Below are 21,692 nucleotides of genomic sequence, written 5' to 3' on the forward strand. Positions count from 1 at the left end.
TTGGCCTCCCAGAGTGCTAGTGCTAGGATTAGAGGCATGAGCCACTGCATCAGGCTAACGACACCGTTCTTGGTTGTTCAGCAGTCATCTAGAAGCTCACCTTCCTCTGAAGGTTAATAGCATTAAATACTTTGCTCAGAGCACATATAAGATTATTTCTTATAACAGAGTTTTTTATTTACCTGTCTTACATCTGATGCTAGTTTGTAAGCCACTTAAGTGCAGCGATTACAAATCACTAATGTTTGTAAGCCTGTGTGTTTACTAACACTCTTTGAATATCTCATAAATATTGCTTAAACTGAATTTATTTGAAATAAATTTGAGGGAAAAAAGAAAAAATAACATTAAAATAATGCTGAAAACTTTAGACTTTAAGAAGCATTTAGTTCAACTCCGTCATTGTACAGAGAAGGAGACTATAACAATGATAATAGTAATAGTTGTATAGTATTTTATCAAACGTTTTTACATATGTAATCTCATTTTGGTTTTGATTCTCACCAGGTGAGAACTCTGGGGTGCCAGATGTTTAAGCTAGATAGCCTGCAGAGCCACTTTGGTTAAGAACTGGGTAGTTTTATACCATTTTTGTCATTGAAGGAATAGGGACAAAATTGCTTGCCCAAAGACTACAGAGAAGCAGAGCTCTACTCCCTTTTTATAATGGTACAAAAATCTACTTTTTATAATAACATAAAAAGTAAAATCTGTGAAAGAAAATAAAATACGAAATCACTATAGAACTTATTTATACCTTCAATATTCTATATAAATATTTCCCAAAAGAAAGTTAAAACACACACACACACATAAAATTTACCTGTAGATTCTATGACTGTTACAGCAATATAAAGGTACTTGTTGTTTAAATCTTCTAGACTGTTATAGGATAGTTCCTGGATTGCTGTTTCAGAATCAAATGTGACTTGAGCAATTCCATTTATCAACTTTTTTAAAGGGGAAAATGGAAGAGTTATTTCAGAGAAGAACTTATAAATAATGAAAATGAACAAAATCTGCTCTTACTAGCCTCTAAATTGAAGGTAAATGTCAGAGGAATGATTTAGCATCATTTGTAAACTGGATGACTGAGTTGACAATTAAGCCCAGAATGTTATTTTTTAATTTATTTGTATAGAATTATAGATGTGGAAGAGTCTTGAACATCACGTGGTCTGACAGGTCTTTTTGGTATGAGCTGACAAAAATGTCTTCTTCCAATTCCTGAATCATCATCCATCTTCCTAGACCTCTCAACTTATATCTGCCCTTAATTGAGAGTTTGTTGAATTTTATAATATTTAATTTGTACTTCACTGCCTACAAATTTAAACACTAAGTTTAAAACAATGGGTAAAGGGATATAGGGCTAAGTCATATTATATTATTGATTAACACAACAGTAAAATAATATTTGCCTTATTTTTCCTTCTAAAATTGAATGACTTGAGGTGAGCTATTTTTTTTTTCTTATTTAGCTTTAAATATCAGAGTCTAAGATAAACTCTTGCATTTTAAAAAGGCTTTTAACTTATGTCTTGAATAAATGACACTGGCTTTTGAAAAATCAGAAGCTAAATAATTGATGATGCAAACTACATGAAAATGCAATAGTGAGCAAAAAGGACATGAACCCGTATCATCTGTGGTATAATGTAAAGAACACTGAATAAGTGAAAAGGGAACCAGGGCTCTAATCTCATTCCAGTAACCACTAGCCCTTAACCATGGACAAATAACTTCACAAATTTCTTGCACCTACTCTGTGCAAGAAATCATGCTGTCTCTGGGCGTATAATGGGAATGATTCAGACCTGCAAACAGTTTAATGTCAAAAATGATAGGTAAGTAAATAAACCATTACAACAAAGAAGGCTTTCTCAACCTCAGCATTATCGACATTTTGGACAGGATAATTCTTTGTTGTAGAGGCCTGCTTTGTGCATTGTAGAACTTTAGCAGCCTCCCTGGCCTAAACCCACTAAATGCCAGTAGCACCATCTTCCTCAGTTGTGACACCACAAATATCCCTGGACATTGCCAAATGTCCCCTTGGGAGTAAAAATCATCTCTGGTTGAGAACCCTTGCAATAAAGTGTGAAAAATGCTCTGATGAGAGAAGCTCAGGGCCCAAGGGAGTATATGATAGGGGTAACTAACCTAGTTTAGAGGAGTCAGAGGAGGCTTCCCAAAGAAAGGGTGTTGAAACTTAAAGAATAAGAAGGAATTAGCCAGGCAAAGAAGAGGCAGGCAGGGACAAAGGGAGAGAGTATTTCCAAGCAGAAGGAACAACACTGCAAAGACCCAGAGGCAAGAGAGACCAAGATAAGTTTGAGAAATTGGAGTGATTATTTACAGGAGTGGAGGGGGAATGGCATGAGATCAGCTGGCAAGGGAGGTTGATGCCAAGGAAAATGGACTTCATCCTAAGGTCGATGGGAAGCCAATGGAGGATTTAAGTTTCAACTTCCACACCTGTATATAATAAGGGATCAGACTAGATGATTTTGAAGTAACTTTCCATCTCTCATATCATGATGCATCTTTAGGTAAGAGTGAATGTGTCTGAACATCTTACCATTGTGTTTCGCATTGCTTTTTCCATCATTTCTTTTTGATCATCTTGTAAGTCTTCTCTTATCCCAAAAGCAATATAAACTTCAGCCTCAGTGACTACTTTATTATAAAAATATCTGTCAAACAATAGCATAAAATTGTTTTGCTAACATGGTTACAATAAGATTCAGATAAAATGTAACAATTTGAAATTACATAGAGCACTTGATACATTTTAAAGTGTATTTCATGCACTATTTTATTTCATCCTCATAAAGCCACTATAATAAAGCTAGAGTATGGATTTTTATTACAATGTGCTAGATGAAAAGAAATTGATCTTGGGGAGATCAAAGGATTCAGATCCAGGATCTTTTCCTACAGGCCACATTACTTCCTTGATGATTTTGATACTAGTGGGAAGCTACTCCATATTTTATTTTGTCTTAAAAGGTACATGTCCAATCTCACTGCTATATAAGTTCCTTTTTAAAAATTCAAACTGCATATTTCCTTTTAGTTTAGAATTAAAGTAAAAATAAACATTCTACATAGTAAATAATATTATAGCAAGCTTTAACTTTTCTTTTCTTTTTTTTTTTTTTTTTGAGACAGAATCTTACTCTGTTGCCAGGCTAGAGTGCCGTGGCATCAGCCTAGCTCACAGCAACCTCAAATTCCTGGGCTTAAGCAATCCTTCTGCCTCAGCCTCCTGAGTAGCTGGGACTACAGGCATGCACCACCATGCCCGGCTAATTTTTCTATATATATATTTTTAGCTGTCCATATAATTTCTTTCTGTTTTTAGTAGAGATGTGGTCTCACTCTTGCTCAGGCTGGTCTCAAACTCCTGACCTCGAGTGATCCTCCCACCTCGGCCTCCCAGAGTGCTAGGATTACAGGCGTGAGCCACGGCGCCCGGCCTAACTTTTCTTATTAATAGTTTGAACAAATAAATTGTCTCCATTACAAGAAATCAGTTTCTATAATTTTCTCTCAAGTGAACATTTTATTTACTTAGCCTAAACCAGCATAAAAGGTACTCTATTTTCAGAATAAATGCTAATAAGAGAGGCAGTATAGAGCAGCATTTGAGGCATAGACTCGGGGACCAGACAGGCTGTGTGATCTTGAGCAAATTTTTTAACATTTATATACCTCAGTTTTTTCACTTAGAACATGGAGATAGTCATACGATCTACTTCATAGAGTTGTGGTCAAAATTAAATGTTCTCACATATGCTGAGTGCTTAGAAAAGTGCCTGGCACATATATAAGTTGGCTATTAATAACTACATTATATCATTATATCATTATTTTAAAACAATCTAAAATTTTGCGATAGGTTGCTTGCAAAACTAACCTCAATTCTGTACCTCCCCATGTATCCACAATCTTTGCAGTTCCTTGAGTGTACAGGGCACAGGAGGTGTGTATCTCCTCTGGCCTGGCCTTGTAACTTGCTTTGGATAAAAGAATGAGGTGGAAGTGATGGCATGCCTGTACCAACCCAGGCCTCAAGAGGACTTTTATGCTTTCATTCTCTCTCTTTCAGCAGGCTAGCTGCAGGCTAGCCTGCAGGGCAATGAGAGACACACAGGGTCCAGTCACACTTTCAGCCCCAGCCAACTGCCAGACACGTGCATAGGACCTTCCTAGACCAGCCAGCCCCTAGCTGACCCACCAGCTGACTGCAGGTACATGGGCGAGCCCAGCTGACAACAGTCTGGCCCAGATCAGCAGAACTGCCCAACAGACTCACAAATGCTTGTGGCTTTAAGGCATTGGGTTTCAAAGGAGTTATACAGCATTAGCCGGCTAATTAAGCCATGAAAAAAATGAGAAGTGAAGGCTTCATATCTCAGCCTCAGTATCCTACGTCATGCTTCTTCTAAACATACACACTAAGCTTAAATCTTTAGGGCTTTTTGCCGGTAAATAACCAAAAAAACTAAAATCAAAATCAGCTGAAATCAGAATAAAGCAAATAAATATCGGCATGGTGTCTCTTCAATCAGGCCAAAGTGAGGGCAGACTCTGCTAATTAATCACAGATCTCACTTTGGGCAGCTATCACCAACCAGAGTTGGCACTTGATTTAGCTCATTAATCTGAAAAACAAAATAACTTTCTTACCTTGCTTTTACAGTAATTTCAAAATTCTTAAAGTTCTTATAACTAATGAAATTACTTTCTGGTTCTATTGAGACAGAGAAATGTGGCAAGACTGGAAAGAAAAACAAATAGACAATATCACCATTTAAATTAGCCATTTAAAATCTAGCTAACAACTATACTTTCTGGTATAGTTGGACAAGGTGTGGCATCACCACAAGATCCACCTTATCATCACCATTATCATCATCATCAAGAACAATATTTGGGAAACCTTCCAGCTCCACCAATCAGAGGTCAATCCAGCCACAATGCACCACAAGCACTTTGCTTATATTTTGATGATAGCATTTACTATAGGCAATAGATCATTTTCTCCACTAGAGTATGGGCTCCTTGAAAACAAAAAAAGACTATTCTCTATTTATTTTTGTATATCACTCAGCTTTTCTTTTCTTTCTTTTGTTATTATTATTTTTTTAGAGACATGGTCTCACTCTGTTGCCGCCCAGGCTGGAATGCAGCAGCGTGATCATAGCTCACTGCAGCCTCGAACTCCTGGTGTCAAGCAATCCTCCTGCCCCAGCCTCCCAAGTAGCCCTCCCAACTTTTAAATAGTGACATAACATGATGAAATTTGCATTTCCAAGATTATTTTGGCTAATACAAACCAAGATAGCTTGGAAGGAGAGACATCAGTTAGAAGACTTTCTCAGTATTCCAGGAGGGAGCCTGGTGATGCATTTATGAGGGTGGCTACAGACAGTAAAAGGTGGATGAATTTTATATATACACAGAAAGTAGCAAAAACACTTGGAGGAATGGAAATCAGTTAGGATTATATGTTACAGAGGGCCTATAATCTTTAAGGTTGAGTTTAATTGTAACAAGTTTGTTTTGTCACTGTTTTCCTTGTTAATTATTAAAATTTATGTAAGTATTTATTCTTTTCCATATCATTATGAGTCTCCTGAGGGAATAAAAAATGGTTTCAAGCAGAAGAAAATTAAATTTGATAGCAGAGCACACAGATATTCTAGTAAACTACTACAAGAAATAGAAATATTAAGCTATTTATGTGTTCATTATTAGTCCATTAATATGATTTATTTTGAAATAAGAATATCTTAAAATTTCAAATTAATATATTAGGGATTTGTAAGCCAGAAGGAAATGGCACTGGACTAGAGGTAAGGAAACCCAGTTGTTGCCTTTGTTCTGTCACTGGTTATAAGACTTAAGTAAATCATTTATTAGTCTTACTGGGTTCCACTTACCTCATCTCTGTTTAAGTTTCTCCTAATAATAATCATAATTCTAGAAAGGACTTTGACTAGTTAATCTCTTCAGCTAGACTAGATCTCTTCCTGCTCTATGATAAGGAACACAAGTGCAGAGAGGTCGGTCTGCTTGCTCAAGGGCACACTGAAGCTAGAACCTAGGCATTCAAACAACCACGGCTCTCCTCAACCAGCACTTCTAACCATACCAGCAGGCTGCCTCATCTTCATCTGGGAATGATTTTGCATTAAGTACATTAATAAAAAGAATTATTCCAAAAACACTTCTTATAGGTAAACTTTTAATTGTCATAAATTACCATATTCTTTAATTTCAAAATATGTAGTTGCAGTTGTTGAAAAGTCCTCTGTATATTTAGCTCGAATTGTCCACACACCATATCTGTGGAAGCAAAATATTGAAAATTACAGATGTCATCAGGTATTTTTAATTCACCCAGAGGAGGGCTAATAAATTCTTGATTTAAAGAGGGAAGAATACACAAAGATGTACATAACCTAAGTAATATATTTTATTTGTGACAGATTTTTAAGCAATAAACAGAAATAATTGAGCAGTTTTAGGATAATAGAAATTGTTGAGTAATTAGTTTTTTATACATTGTGTCATCTTTTCCAGGTATTTTATGTTAATATAGTCATTAGCTTTGATTCAAAGAACTTATGATACTTGAAAATTTACATAATCCTGGATCTTAATTATGCTAACATAATACTAAAATCCACAGTATAGTAGAAAATCCATAATAATGTCACTACAAACATGTAATACAGGTCAAGCGTACCCTAATGATAAAATTCATACCTCGTATGAATGAAATTATGGTTTGAGACAAAATGTATTTTAAGAGGGAAATAACAATTTCCTCTTTCCTGGGTTTAATTAACAATCTTCATTCAAAAATACATACTGAGCACTGGCTTAAGCACTGGAGATAAAAAATGAACAGGATAGAAGAGCACCTGTCTTCATAGAGTTTAATATTAATAGTCCCTGGCAGTTCAGAATCTTACTTTTCCATTTACTAGCAGGTTTGACTTAGGCAAATTATGTAACTTCATTTGTAAAATGGGAAAAATAATACCTACCTTGCAGATTGGTTATGCAGTTAACAAATGTTAATATTACAATAATCATTATTATCATCATCAATTCAATGAATATTTATCAAGTATGCCTAGTATGTTGAAGTGCTGGAGATAAAACAGTGTGCAATACAGACAAGTTCCCTGCTCTTAAGGAGTTTATAAGCTAGTGGGGAATAAAAAAGCAAGTAAATAAATACTTATGACATTGAGATAAATGTCATGAAGAAAATAAACAAGATGCTGAGATAGACAGTAAAAGAAAGTGAGAGATGACATTAGCTCGTGCAGCCAGGAATAGCCTTTTTGAAAAGGCACCATTTATTCTGTGTCCTAAAAATGAAAATAAGTCAGCCTTACAAAGAGCAAGGTGAAACCCATTCTAGACAGAGGGGACTGCATGTGCAAAGGTACTGAGGTAGGAAAATACTGATCATAATAGACTCTCATGGCTATCATAATCCACCATGGGGCAGGTGGCACTAGAAGAAGTTGCAGAAATAATAGGTTCAATTCTGCACTGTGGAATATGTAATATTTTCAAGAAAGTACACAATTTTTAAGTTATCCAAATTACTTAAATCCCTCAATTTCAATCCAAATTTTTAGAATATTTTCAGTACAGTGAATTAACTGCAAACTCCCTTCTAGAGGACAGAAGAAAATGACTATAAAAATGTTTTGCCTTGGCCGGGCGCGGTGGCTCACGCCTGTAATCCTAGCACTCTGGGAGGCCGAGGTGGGCGGATCGTTTGAGCACAGGAGTTCGAGACCAGCCTGAGCAAGAGCGAGACCCCATCTCTACTAAAAATAGAAAGAAATTATATGGACAGCTAAAAATATATATAGAAAAAATTAGCCGGGCATGGTGGTGCATGCCTGTAGTCCCAGCTACTTGGGAGGCTGAGGCAGTAGGATCGCTTGAGCCCAGGAGTTTGAGGTTGCTGTGAGCTAGGCTGACGCCACGGCACTCACTTAGCCCGGGCAACAGAGTGAGACTCTGTCTCAAAAAAAAAAAAAAAAAATGTTTTGCCTTAAAGTTATATTATAGACATTTATAGGTACATTTGTCTTATTCATCCTGTTTTATTATAAGTTCCTTGAAGTAGGGACTGTGAGTTCTTCACTTCTATTTTGCCTCTTTCACTCCCATTGTGATTTGCATATAACAAGAATGCGTTCACTAAATATTTATTACGCTGAATCCTGTTTAAACTTGTTCTTTTTTTTTTTTTTTTTTTTTTGAGATAGAGTCTCATTCTGTTGCCTGGGCTAGAGTGCCATGGCATCAGCCTAGTTCACAGCAACCTCAAACTCCTGGGCTCAAGCAATCCTACTGCCTCAGCCTCTGGAGTAGCTGGGACTACAGGCATGTGCCACCATGCCCAGCTAATTTTTTGTATATATTTTTAGTTGTCCAGCTAATTTCTTTCCATTTTTTTAGTAGAGACAGGGTCTCGTTCTTGCTCAGGCTGGTCTCAAACTCCTGAGCTCAAACGATCCGCCGGCCTCGGCCTCCCAGAGTGCTAGGATTACAGGCATGAGCCACCGTACCCCACATAAACTTGTACTTAAATCCTTTCACATGAGGCCAAATGGAAGAAATGGTTCTGAGAACACCTTCCCTCTTGGACTCTGCCTTCTGGTAGTCTATGCAGACAAAAACTACAGAGGACCATATTTTATAACACCTAGAGGAGGGAATGAGACCACACCAGCCTTTTAGAAGGACAGTCAATTAAATTCCTAGGAGTTGATGGTTTTAATGAGAAAAAGCCTCGGGACTATTTCTGCCTCTTCTCAATTTTTATTTCTATTAATATATGCAAAAAGGATGGGTGAGAAGTATTGGAATTTGTTTTGTTTTGTTTTGTTTGCCAGGAAGAGAGAGCTCTGACTTCTCACTGGACTTAAAAAGATTTTGCGTATCCATGTTTGTGACACTCTTTGTTAACACTAGATGGCTCCCTTTGGTTACCTGCTTCACAACCAAAAGTTCCAGATGTGCTTTTTAGAGAAAATTTTACTGACAAAACTTTAACATACTTAGGATTAGATGGAATCTTGAAGTCAGGAAAAGATATAATTCCAGTATAATCATTTTCTTCTACTATGTCAACTTCTGATCCTTCGGGATCCTTTGAATAAAAACAAACACCCTTAAAGCACAGAAACCACATTTTTAAAAAATTTAACTGATTATATGATCTTTAATCTACAGAAATATTTACCAATGAATACCCATGTCTTCAAATTAAATATGAAAGATGAAGAACAATTAAATGTTATAGAAGGCAAATATCATTGATTTTGGCCACTTCCCTCCCTTTTTTCCAAACCTTTCCCATCTCTCATTATCTAGAAGAGGCTCTATTCTCTATTTTACAACCAAAAAAAGAAGTGTAACAAAATGTAAAAAAAAAAAAGACCCCAAACTGATATTTTTAATAAACTAAATGTGAACTTAGCAGGCTTTATAAATACCAGAGTCTAATTTTAGTATATGTTCATTTGAAGCTTTCTAAAGAAAATATTCTATAAACTGTATTCTTAGCTAGAAATTTAAAATACAGTATGGACATTTTGGTGTGAAAAAACCCTCAAAATTGTTAAACAAACTTGATAGCTCTTATAAAGCTTCCCCATAAGCTTCATTTTGTGTTTGGGTTAGCAAATTATTGAGGTGAGGTTTTGACTTTCTTTGGACTACATGTGAAAGTTCAGCTCAAACTTAACTCAAAAACTCAGCACCATTTACCATGACTGAAATTCACAGTCAGAATTTTAAGGTATTTTTTTCTTGAATTTCAAACTGTAAATCTTACAAAAGCCTATTTTGAACAAGAATTATACTTGGGCTAAGTATCTTGATCCCACCATCTGCTGTGCACAATCCTTCTAAGATCATCTTTCTTAAGTACTATTTTCAAGATACTTGCTACATACTGACTCCCTGCAGCTCTGGGTTCAGCTCCCTCAATCCTCTCATCCTGGGGCAACTCTTACACAGGACAACTGGCATCCATTCTTCCATGTATAGTGGCCAGAATTCTGCATCACTAAAGTTGGACAATGGAGATGTTGGACAAAGACCATGTGTCCACACCCCTAGCATTTTCCAATAGAAAAAGTGCATTTGAGTTGACATTGCTTTTCTTTAGTTCTCTTCCAGACCTTCCATCAGTCAACCAGTTTATTTACTATTCTCATTTTTTATTTCTTCCTGCCCCCAAAGCTTAACTCATGCTGCTTTTTACATGGGATGGTCTTCATTCTTTTAAAAGAATCTCTGTCTATTCCTTTCACTGAGACTCAGCTCACAGCTTCCTTTACCTATTCCACTCCAGAAAAGGATTATATCACCGTCACTCTCACCCCTAGTTTGTCTTCCCTCTGCATTCATGTGCTATTTGTCCTACTGCATAATTTCTTTGGTTTATATTCTAGTTTGGTTTTGTTCTCTAGTATCTTTTTTCTTGCACTTGCATTCTGATGAGTTTTTATTTTTTATTTGCATAGCAGAAAAAGTGCCATAGCCTATGGTGAAGGACCATTACTAGTACACCTACAGTTAATAAGTTAGCAGTTATGACTATTTGTATTATTTAATTTCCCCACAAAAATGTTTTAGGTGTGTGAAACAAACTGGATAAGACTATGGGAGTTTAATGCACATCATGTTACATATGTCATGTCAGATAAATAGTTGGCAACTGCTGATCTCATGGTTTAGCAAGACTTTTTACATGTGTTAGTAAATTAGTTATTAAACTCTAAGTTTCTTAAGAGTAAGTACCATGGATTATAATTCTTTATTATAAATTATACAAATAAAAATCTTATACATACAGATATTCAATTAATTCTTAGTGACTTATGGATGTTCCTTAAAAAAGAAATCCCTAAGGATGTACTTAAATGGTTTCATTCAAAGTTGTTAAAATTTAATTTTTATGAACTTTTTGCATATGTCTATTGCAAATACTATAGAGCTGGAATACTATACTCATTGCAGGTGTTCAATAACCATTTATAGACCATTGAATGATTTAGCATAGTGTGAGAAAGGATTATGGAACAAGACTCTCGTTCTGAAAAAATGAGTTAAAGTATTATTTAAATAAATAAAATACTTACTATGAAAGTTAAGGCAGTTTCTCTTTTGGCTGGCTTCAAGTCATCATTCAATGAATAAACTCTAACCTTTACTGCAAGAATAATTGATGTCATCAAAAACTCTCCTAAACACCAGGACATTTTGATTTTTTAAAAACAATCATCCTTAAAAGAGATGTCTTATTATATTTAAAAACTCAATATACAATCAATACACAAAAATTCATATTTAAAAGAAAGAAAAAGTTCGTTTGCAGATACATATACTGCTAAAGACTTTTTTGCTTTAAAGAAATTTCTCTGGGATTCCTTTAAAGAGCTACTTCTCGTAGCTAACTTGAATTACAGTTCAGTTTATTAAAATACACTTAACATACAACTTTTTGGAAAAATATCCGTAGTACAAAAATCAGTTACATCTGTAATTAGGCCATTGTTTATCAAGAATTCTGTAGTAGCAAAGTAGTGACATCTACCATATGGATATAGGAGAGCATAATATATTGTCTCATACTAGAGTTGAGGATTTTAATGGAAAATTAGGAGTCTGATTCAGACATTATACACTCTTCCATTTATGAAAATCAACAAGACCTCAAATTAACTCTTATTGAAAAAGGGAGCTTTGAATCGTACAGTTTTGTTATATTTATTGAGCCAGATCCTACAATTATTCTCTCGTTGTTAAAAGAGTAATGGCAGGAGCTCAATAACTGTCAGTTCTCTTCCACATCTTTCTGTTAGTTAATAGATCCCTACTTCTTGAACAGAAGCATCTGTTTGGCTTTTAACTCACAGCTGTTTGAGGCACACTGATCTAGTTCCATCCAATGACATACTGTAATTTCTCCAGTGTTTTGCTGATGCTCAAATAATTTCATGGCCACAACTTTGCCCACAAAGTAAAACAGAACTGGCACTATAAACCCAAAACCTTTAAAAAGGTCAATATTATGCAAAGCTCTAAGAAGCCACATTAACTAATGCTGGTTTTACTAAGATCACAAGGTAAAAGCAACATGCTCAGTAAATCCCCCAGACTCTGCTCTGTCTTTCCCCTCACACCTGCCTCATGCACACACCTGGTCCAGGCCTGAGCATCACTGAGAACCTAGGCAGGCAGTATGTCACAGAAGTGAAGAGCACAGGCTCTAGAGCTAAAAACTTCAGTTTCACTCCTGCCTCTGCCACGTTCTAGCTTGACTCCGAGTGTGAGATACTTAATCCCTTTAAACCTTAGTTACCTCACACATAAACCAGGAATACTAGTATCTGCTCATAGTGTTATGAGAACTAAAGAAGACAAAGCTTTTGCATATCCTGGAACATAATTATAATCGATAAATTTGTATTACTTTTATTTTATTATTATTATTTCTATAACTACTATTCATCTAGTTTTTATCCCAGTTTGTGTTTAGGTTAGAAAATTAATCTTGTTTTTGCAGCAATAGTGTATCAGAGGCAAGGTCAATACGATTTTTTGTATCAAAGATATGAGCTTATTAATTTAAAGAAATTTTTGAATGCCTTCTATTTGCCAGGCACTATGCTAGACATTGAGATGTAGTAGTGAAACAACTCAAACATGGACATCTTCTAAGGGAGGGAGGAGAGAGGCAAACACAATTATGTATAAGATTCCAAGGCTGTGAAGTGCTACAGATGACACCTGCCCAGCTTTATGTGCATGTAGTAGAGGAGATATGAAGTGGTCAGTGAGGTCAGGGAAGGCTACCCTTTAGAAGGGGCCCGTGATCACATGTAAGGGTGGAGTAGGAATTAGGGCAAAGGAGGGGCAAGAATGTACCAGGCAGAGACAATGGCACGTTATACTGGCCTTAATATGGATGGGGAAATGGTGTGAGAAAGCAACTGAAAATGGTCAGTTTGGCTGTGTCCACAGATGAGGGGGCACATGGGAGGTGATGAAGCTGAGGAAGAAGGTAGGACACAGACTGTATGGAATTGAAGGATTTGGGCCAAAATTCTAAAGTCCTTTATCCTATAAAGGCTTGAAGATTTAAGCCTTTATCCTAAAGATACTTATACTAAAAATACATCAAGGATCTTATGTGTCGATCAGGACATTAGAATTATAAATAGCAAGACTTAATTTTTTTAAAAGTTACTTTTAGGTATTTGTTTTTCTTTTTTGTAAATAAAGCTTTGTCCTATTCTATAGATTAGATAATAACGAAAACACTTTCTTAGTGCTTACTTTGTGCTTGTCACTATTTTAAATGCTTTGCACATATGAATTCACTTAATTCTCACCACTCTGTAAGGTAAGTTGTCTTATTACCTCCATTTTACAGATGAGGAAAGTGGGCGTCTGAGGGGCAGAGTTACTCAAGCACATAGCTCATAACAGCCTCAGCTGGGATTTGAACCCAGACAATCTAGCTCCAGAGTCTGGTTTTAATCACTTTACTTCACTACATCTCACTAAAGGGCCAATATTTAGAGGAAAGTTCTCTCATTTTCCTCTATGATTAGAATAGATAAGGATGCCATATTTTCTGGTAAAGTCCTGATAGAGAAATAATAAATGAGGCAGTTCTTAAGGAAAGGCTTGATAATTTAAAAAGGTCCCAGGCTGTGAGTGTTAGACTACTTATTGGATGAAGACTGATGGCCCTAAGTTGTAGGTAGTGTCAACAGTATCCAGTTAATGAAGCATCCTCTAATGAGGGAAAGGATATGCTTATTTCTAGGTATGATTATGTTTAAAAAGACTCAGCCTGTATAGGGAGAGACTATTTCCTTGTAGACCAACTGAACTTGGAGTCAAGAGATGCTACTATTCTGGCAATGATATTCTGGCCAAGCGGATAGCTAGGCCTTTCCTTTCTGAGCCGATTATAAAAAGTGCTCCTGCTGAAATGGTAATGATGTAGCCCAGTTCCACCTCACTGCTGTCATCATCATCACCAACCAACATTTAGCAAATATCCACTGTGTGCAAAGTTTTTCAACAAAGCTGGCTTTTCTTCAACAAAGAAAGTCCTGCCTTCCTTTCTCTGTCTTGCCCCAACAATATCATTAACAAAACTCCACAGCCTCTCCCTCCCACATACATCTCTCTCATAGCCTATCTCTGATGTGTTCAAAAGTCAATGATGGCCAGAAGGAGGGGAAAATGGCGGAATTGAAGGCTTTGCAAATGTGTGAATGTGCTGGGCAGCATTTGTACTTCGCTGTGTTTTATTTTTGGTTTATTGGGAATAAATCCAGTCATTCCTTACTCACAGGGTTTTGACTGTCTATTTGGCCCTTTTCCCCCTAAGAGAAGAACTGTGAATATGAAACAATGTTCTAACAGCAACTTTCTTAGGTAAATCCTCTTTGAAAATTAATATCCATATATTTCTGTGATCTAGTTTATTCTCTATGAAACATCTGATCCCCTAGGGGCAGATTTGTTTTCTGAATTTGGGGATTAGCTCTAGTCAAGGAAATTTTTTATGAACATGGCTCCACAATAAATTATTTTCCCACTGCCAAAATTGTATTTGCAATTAAGTCTTCTATTTGTTTAATAAATACAATCTAACACAACATTTTATAATTTTTAAAAAGATTTTTCTAGTTGGAAATAACAGAAGGGGTAGATAATATAATTGTGGATTTCACAATTTATTTAGTAATTTTTCTATAAATTTAAAGTTATAATGCTATTTGAAAGTATAAGTCATTAGGAACTGAGACTCTTTTGAGCAAGTTGGACACCTGTCTCCACTCAATTTTGGGCATTAAAAAGCTCTAAAATATAGTGTCAATCCCCGCCCGCCCAGGGAAAGAAACATCTTATATACTCTACCTGACTGATGTGGAGTGTAAACAGGTTTATCTGTATGAATGAAGAGAAATCCATTGTCATAGGTTATTGGCATTTTTTTTGATTTTGAAAAATGTTTTGATATAACTTCCAAATATACATATGAAACTGGGTTTTGTCCACCAGAGAATTGTTTTGGTTGTATCTGTAAAAGAAAATGTTGATGGAAAAGAGTATAATAATTCTAAGGTTGTAAAACATGTTGAATTTCTAAATACCACTGTAATCTCATTAGAACAAAAAATGAGTATGTGTATCTAATCATTTAAAAAGTGGTACAGGAACCAGAATGGTAAATAAATTTACAAAGCCCTTCAGCGTCTAATATCATAATAAAAATTAAGCATTAAACAATTGAAATGCAAATCAAAACCACAATGAGATATCACTTAACCCCAGTGAGAATGGCCTTTATCAAAAAAAACCCAAAACAACACATGTTGGCGTGGATGTGGAGAGACAGGAACACTCATACACTGCTGGTGGGACTGCAAACTAGTGCAACCCCTGTGGAAAGCATTATGGACGTATCTTAAACAGATTCAAGTAGACCTGCCATTCGATCCAGCAATCCCATTATTGGGCATATACCCAAAGGAAAAAAGGTCATTCTGTAACAAAGACACATGTACCCGAATGTTTATAGCAGCACAATTCACAATAGCAAAGATGTGGAAACAACCCAAATGCCCATCAATACATGATTGGATTAGTAAGCTGTGGTATATGTATACCATGGAATATTACTTAGCTATAAGGAATAATGAAGATACGACATCTCTATGGTTCTCCTGGAGAGAGTTGGAACCCATTATATTAAGTGAAGTATCCCAAGAATGGAAAAACAAGCATCACATGTACTCACCAGAAAATTGGTTTCCCTGAACATCACCTAAATACACATCTAGGAACGACACCAATCGGATATCAGACTGAGGTGGGGGTGGGGGAGGGGATGGGTGTATGCCTACCAATGAGTGCATTGCACACCGTTTGGGGAATGGTAACGCTTGAAGGTGCTGACTCGGGAAGGGGGGGTGGGGAAGGGAGGGATATATACCTACATGATGGGTGCAACGCGCACTATCTGGGGAACAGACACGCCTGGAGCTCTGACTTGGGGAGAAAGGCGGTACATGGGCAACGTATGTAACCTGCAATTCTGTATCCCCCATAACAATAAGATGAAAAAAAAAAAAACAAATAAAAAAAAAAATAAAAAAAAAAACAATTGAAAGTCTTTTGTTTCTACATTTCCTGAGTTTGATATACATTTTGTAAAACTACTATTTTAGAAGCTCTTAAGAAACCTTCACTTAATCAGCTTGCTGGATTCCCCGCGCTCCCCATCTCCATCCTACAACATCCTGACCGACATTTTGGACACTTTGTATTACATCATATACTTTTGTTCCCAAGGGTTGAGATGCATGCTTTCCAATTTGTGTAGGTATTAAGTTTGCACAACATTTAATATAACTAAAAAATTGACAAATTTAATACATGAAAAGTAATAAAAGAAAGAAAAGTATATCTATGAAAACTTAGGCTTTAGAAACACGAGATGAAAGTTAATCACTAACAGCAATTGTTGTGAAATTAGCTATGTGAAATTATTGTAAATGTTTGGAAAACAGTAAAAATCCATAAATATCTGCACTCAGATTGCTTTGCAACTGTCTTTAAGTTCTCTCTCCACTTTTAAGAAACAGAAGCTATAGAACGAAGATGAATCATTAAAGCTGTAAAATGTAAAAAATAAGATTTGACATGACAATGAGGGGATCCATAGTTAAAGAAAAGACCTTGGCACAACATCAATCACTTAGCAAATAAAGACACATTATAATGTTAAGATAAAATTAAATGCTTCAGAAATGTATCACTTATTATTCCTCCACCTTATCTACTTTTTCAGTTAACTATCTAGGTCAGCACTGTTCAAATAACTTTCTGTGATGACAGAAATGTTCTATATCTATGCTGACTGATACAGTAACCCCTAGTCACATGTGGCTATTTGAACATTTGAAATGTGCCTAGTGCAACCAAGAAACTGAATTATTAATTTTAGTTGAGTTGAATTTAATTGATTTAAATTTACAGGTAAAAGCCACATGTGGCTAGTGGCTACTTCTCACTGTATCAGATAAGAGAGTATCTACTGAAAATAATGCTTTTGGGAAATTAATTTTAATTGTTAATAAACCTAATAAGTGGATGTATTTATTAAGAGAGAAGAGTGTTTACTATCAAGAACATTAATGAAAGAATTCTTATTTTTTATTAGAACTTGCTTAGATCAGTGTTGTTCAAACATGAGTAATATACATACCCTTTTTAAAGGATAAAGATGTAGAGAACCCTCAGCATTGACTTTTTATTATTTATAAATACAACTAAAAATCATTTTTATTACAATGCTACTTCAATATGTACAAACTTAAAACTAGGTATAATCTTCTATGCTTATGACTTTTATATAACCAAAAACTCAAAACAAATTTACAAAATAAATTCAAAATATTATAAGATTGATATAATTCTAATTTTAAACTCTTTATAAAATTTCAATTTTTATTTCTTTATAAAGAACTCACTTTAGAGAAACAAAGGTCTAAATGAACAATAGCCCCTTTTAAGTATGATATTCTTTGATTTTCTGGTTCTTTATTAGTTATCAGAATTTTAATGAGAAATGAATTGCAAGCATGTCTCTAACCAATCTTACTATGATATCTTAATAGGAGAAAAGTTATTTGACTAAGATTGTTCTTTCTACTAACTACAGGTTGTCGATGAGAACTATTCACTTTAGTAATCAATAATTTTATTAGTTTTGGACACCATAATTATAGAATATTGGAATTTAAACAAATGTTCAATAGCACCTATTGGTTTTTTGTGGGCAATGCACTATAAATCAATATGCATATTCATATTTCTCTATTTCTTTGTAATGATAATTTTCACAGCAAGTGTTTTCAATTCATCTCCAAATTTTTTTTGCATTAGTCCAATTTTATTTTCCAACAAGAATGTGAAAATGTACATGCATTGCTCAAAAAGTAGATGTATTACATCACATTCTAAACAACTCTTCCATGGAGAATTTTTCGTTTCACCCATATTATCATTGACATCATCTAATTGACATCATCTAATAATCACACAGTGGTTGAGTGGGATAACTGATCAAATCTCTATGTTATCAATATTCAAAGTTTGTACATATTTTATTGAGAATATTTGGTGTGTATATATATATATATATATATATATAAAATGAAGAGTAAATACATACTGTAAGGACTGCAGAATTTTGGAATTTATTTTCTGAGGATAAACTAATATAGCCTGAAGAGTAAGTAAATTTTTTATCAGGATAACTTTTAATGGAGATTGTTGCATCAAATGCTTCAGTGTATCCATAAGCTTGAATTACAATATTTTCCGATGCTCCAACACGGAATACTTTTGGTGCTGAAATGACATAACTGTTGAAACAGGAAAAAAGAAGGTTCAGTACCTTTATATGACATATTTTCTTATACTTCTGATTTTTTTCTCTCACTTGAGAGATTCAATTTGAAATAGATATATTTCCTCAACATAAAAATGATATTATTAAGTAAAAATTTATTTGTGATCTATGATAATTTCAGCATAATTTCCAAGAAGAAATAGCTTGGAATTAAGACCTGAGAAATAGAGCTGAAGGTTTAGTTTACATTTAAAAAGGTAATAATAGCACGTTCCCTTAGAAACTGCAGCCAAGGAAGACTTTTAATGATGTTGACCAGAACATGTAAGTGGGGTCAATATTTTTTGTCCAGTGAAGCAACATAGGCACCAATGATTGAATTCCAGCTCTGCCATCTGCTGGCCAAGTGACTGTGGTAAAGTCACTAACCCTTTCGGAGGCTAAAATAACTTACTTGTGAAAATATCACCATCTTCTGTGATAAGGATTAAATACAAATATGAAAAAATATATATATACACACATATGTATATGGGGGGGGGCGGGCAAGGTGGCTCACACCAGTAATCCTAGCCCTTTGGAGGCCAAGGCGGGAGGATTGCTTGAGGCCAGGAATTCAAGACCAGCCTGAGCAAAAGTGAGGTCCTGTCTCTACAAAAAATAGAAAAATTAGCCAGGCATGATGGCACACGCCTGTAGTCCCAGCTACTCAGGAGGCTGAGACTGGAGGATTGCTTGAGCCCAGGAGTTCAAGGCTGCAGTGAGCTATGATGACGCCACTACACTCTAGCCTGGGTGACAGAGCAAGACCCTGTCTCAAGAAAAACAAACAAACAAACAAAAGAACATATATATGAAAGTGCTTATTGAGAATATTAGAATAGCATGCTTAGAACTCAATAAATGTTAAGATTCATTGATTTCATTAAGTTAGTTAAAAGGAAGTAATCTGAGAGATACTATGTTATACTATTAAGTGGCTAAAGAAAAGAAAACAAGTGAGTTGGGGAAATGCATTTGGAAATGGAAATAGTGACGGAAGTCCTTGAAGAGCAAATCATCATCATCATCACTATACACAGTAACAGTAATTGAGTAGTTACCATATCATCAGAGGATGTTACCACTTTACAGACAACTCTTTTTAATCTTTACAAGCCAATTATATAGGTACTGTTATTATTTCTATTTTACAAGTGATAAGAGGTGAATTTGACTTGGGTCATACAGCTTGTAAGTGAATGGGGCAGGACTTTATAATCAGGTCTTTCTCTGTTATATGTACAATTGAGGTCAAGGTTAAAAGTGTTATTCACAACCATAGACATGTTTTCTCATTTTTATTTTTCATGTGATAGAAGTGAATTTATGCATGCTTTTTAAATACAAATTTTAAAATATGTGATTTTTCATTGTTTTACCAAATAAAAACTTAGAAACATAAACTAGATTATTAACTATATGTTCACAAAAATATCTAATTTGAATAGTGACAGCTACATATGCTATTGCATAGGAAAAAAGGCATTTCAACCAAAAAGGGCATAGCAAGTGACTAATTCAAGTAGTCCAACAGGCTTGGGGTGCACCCAGCACCCCAACTGGCAGAATTATTACAGGCTCCTAACAACATTACAACATTTTAAAAGTTTTTAAAAAGCAACAAGTTTTTAGTAACAATGAAATTAATTTGGTAGCAATTAAATCCTTTAAAGTATCTGGCAGTTCTCCTCCATGACAACTAATTTGGATCCATTTATAGGCAAATTGTAAAAGAGGGGAAAGAATTTATAGATTTTCAGCCATCATCTGAATTCCCCTTCCCTACATGCTTAGCAGGGACAGTAGAAAATGAGAAAAGTTCAGCGTTGATGGTAATAAGATGCATTTACTGAGATCTTACCATGTGCTAGGGACCGTTCTAAACACTAGGTATGTAAACTCATTGTGTTGCTGCTACAACTGCTCTGTGAGAAAGGTACTATTATTACTCCTGTTTTAAGTTGAAGACACTGCTAATTAACTTGCCCAAGTTCACATAGCTCATAAGTTAATAGAATTAGGAATTGAACCCAAGCAGCCTATTTCCAGAATTAGCACTTCCAACTGCTGTACTAAACTGAACTTATCAAGAATTTTGTAATCAGAAAAATCTAGGGATAAAAAGCTATTTTAATGTCAGTGTTTGTAGCTGCTATATGTTTTTCAGTTTAGTGATGTTTTAATTTTGAATTGTCTATGTGGTGATAGTGGTCAAATGTAAAATATTTAGTGTTTAGAAGCTGATAAGAGATGACTCTGGAACCGCCCTTCATATAGACTTTGGTCCTTATTGATTTATCAGTAGCATAATCTATTCATATAAAAAATTCATACTTTTCTTATTTTCTTTCAAGGACTGCAGAGGATCAGGTGACTGAACTTACAGAAAGGTCCTGGCCTTCCTGGAATGCTCTTTCCCCAGATATTTGCACAGTTTGTTCCCTCACTTACTTCAAGCACTGTTTGAGTGTCACTTCCTTCAGGGAACCTTCCCTGTCCACATTTTTAAATAGTTACCTATCATTTCTTTATTCTCTTACTCTCTTTTATTTTTTTCTTCATAATACTAATAACTACCTGATGTAACTTATACATTCTTTCATTGGTTCATTCATTCATTATTTGCTTCTCCCACTAGAATGCAAGCTCTAGGAATTGTCTTTTACCATTTGCCATATCTCAGTGTCTATCACATGGTAGGTGCTCAATAAATATTGGTTGAGTCAATCAACTGATTAATTAAAGTGATTGATTACCATTTTGTAAATGATACACTCTCATTTTTCAGAGAAAGTGAGGAGAAACTTTTATTAAGGGCCAGTGCAGTATCAGAATAACTCCGGACAAGAATCACAGAACCCAGTTTCTAGCCCTAGTTCTACCACTAATTTGAAGTCACTTAATCTCAATCTCTCTGAGCTTTAGCTGCCTGTCTTTCAAAAAGGAATAAATAAAAACTGCCTAAGATTATGAAGTGATTTTGGCTATGTGAAAAAAATCTCAGATTAGAGATGGGAGAGTGCTAAAAATTAATGACATCCTAAGTATACATTTATATGTATATATTCATGACAAAATGAAAAAAATTTGATGTGATAAACAGGAGACCTTAATGAAAATCTTGCTTCTGTCTCTCTCTAGCAGTATG

The 21,692-nt window shown here is 35.2% G+C and overlaps 1 protein-coding gene across 2 annotated transcripts in view; it reads right to left on the minus strand.

The window, feature by feature from the left end:
• LOC138388477 (complement C5) overlaps positions 1–21,692 on the minus strand; it is a 94,148-nt gene that overhangs the window by 71,464 nt on the left and 992 nt on the right. For both annotated transcript variants that reach the window (XR_011234129.1, XM_069476730.1), the window contains exons 2-9: positions 18,323–18,515; positions 15,001–15,163; positions 11,199–11,269; positions 9,108–9,199; positions 6,275–6,357; positions 4,696–4,786; positions 2,582–2,696; positions 824–950 (exon numbers count right to left, since the gene is read on the minus strand). Coding sequence is in view for 1 of the 2 variants with exons in the window: in XM_069476730.1 (XP_069332831.1) it covers positions 824–950; positions 2,582–2,696; positions 4,696–4,786; positions 6,275–6,357; positions 9,108–9,199; positions 11,199–11,269; positions 15,001–15,163; positions 18,323–18,515 (935 nt within the window). In the remaining variant the exon portion in view is untranslated. The remainder of the gene's footprint in view (positions 1–823; positions 951–2,581; positions 2,697–4,695; positions 4,787–6,274; positions 6,358–9,107; positions 9,200–11,198; positions 11,270–15,000; positions 15,164–18,322; positions 18,516–21,692) is intronic.

The sequence above is a fragment of the Eulemur rufifrons genome, chromosome 7 (assembly GCF_041146395.1).
Source record: "Eulemur rufifrons isolate Redbay chromosome 7, OSU_ERuf_1, whole genome shotgun sequence".
NCBI classification, from domain to species: Eukaryota; Metazoa; Chordata; class Mammalia; order Primates; family Lemuridae; genus Eulemur; species Eulemur rufifrons.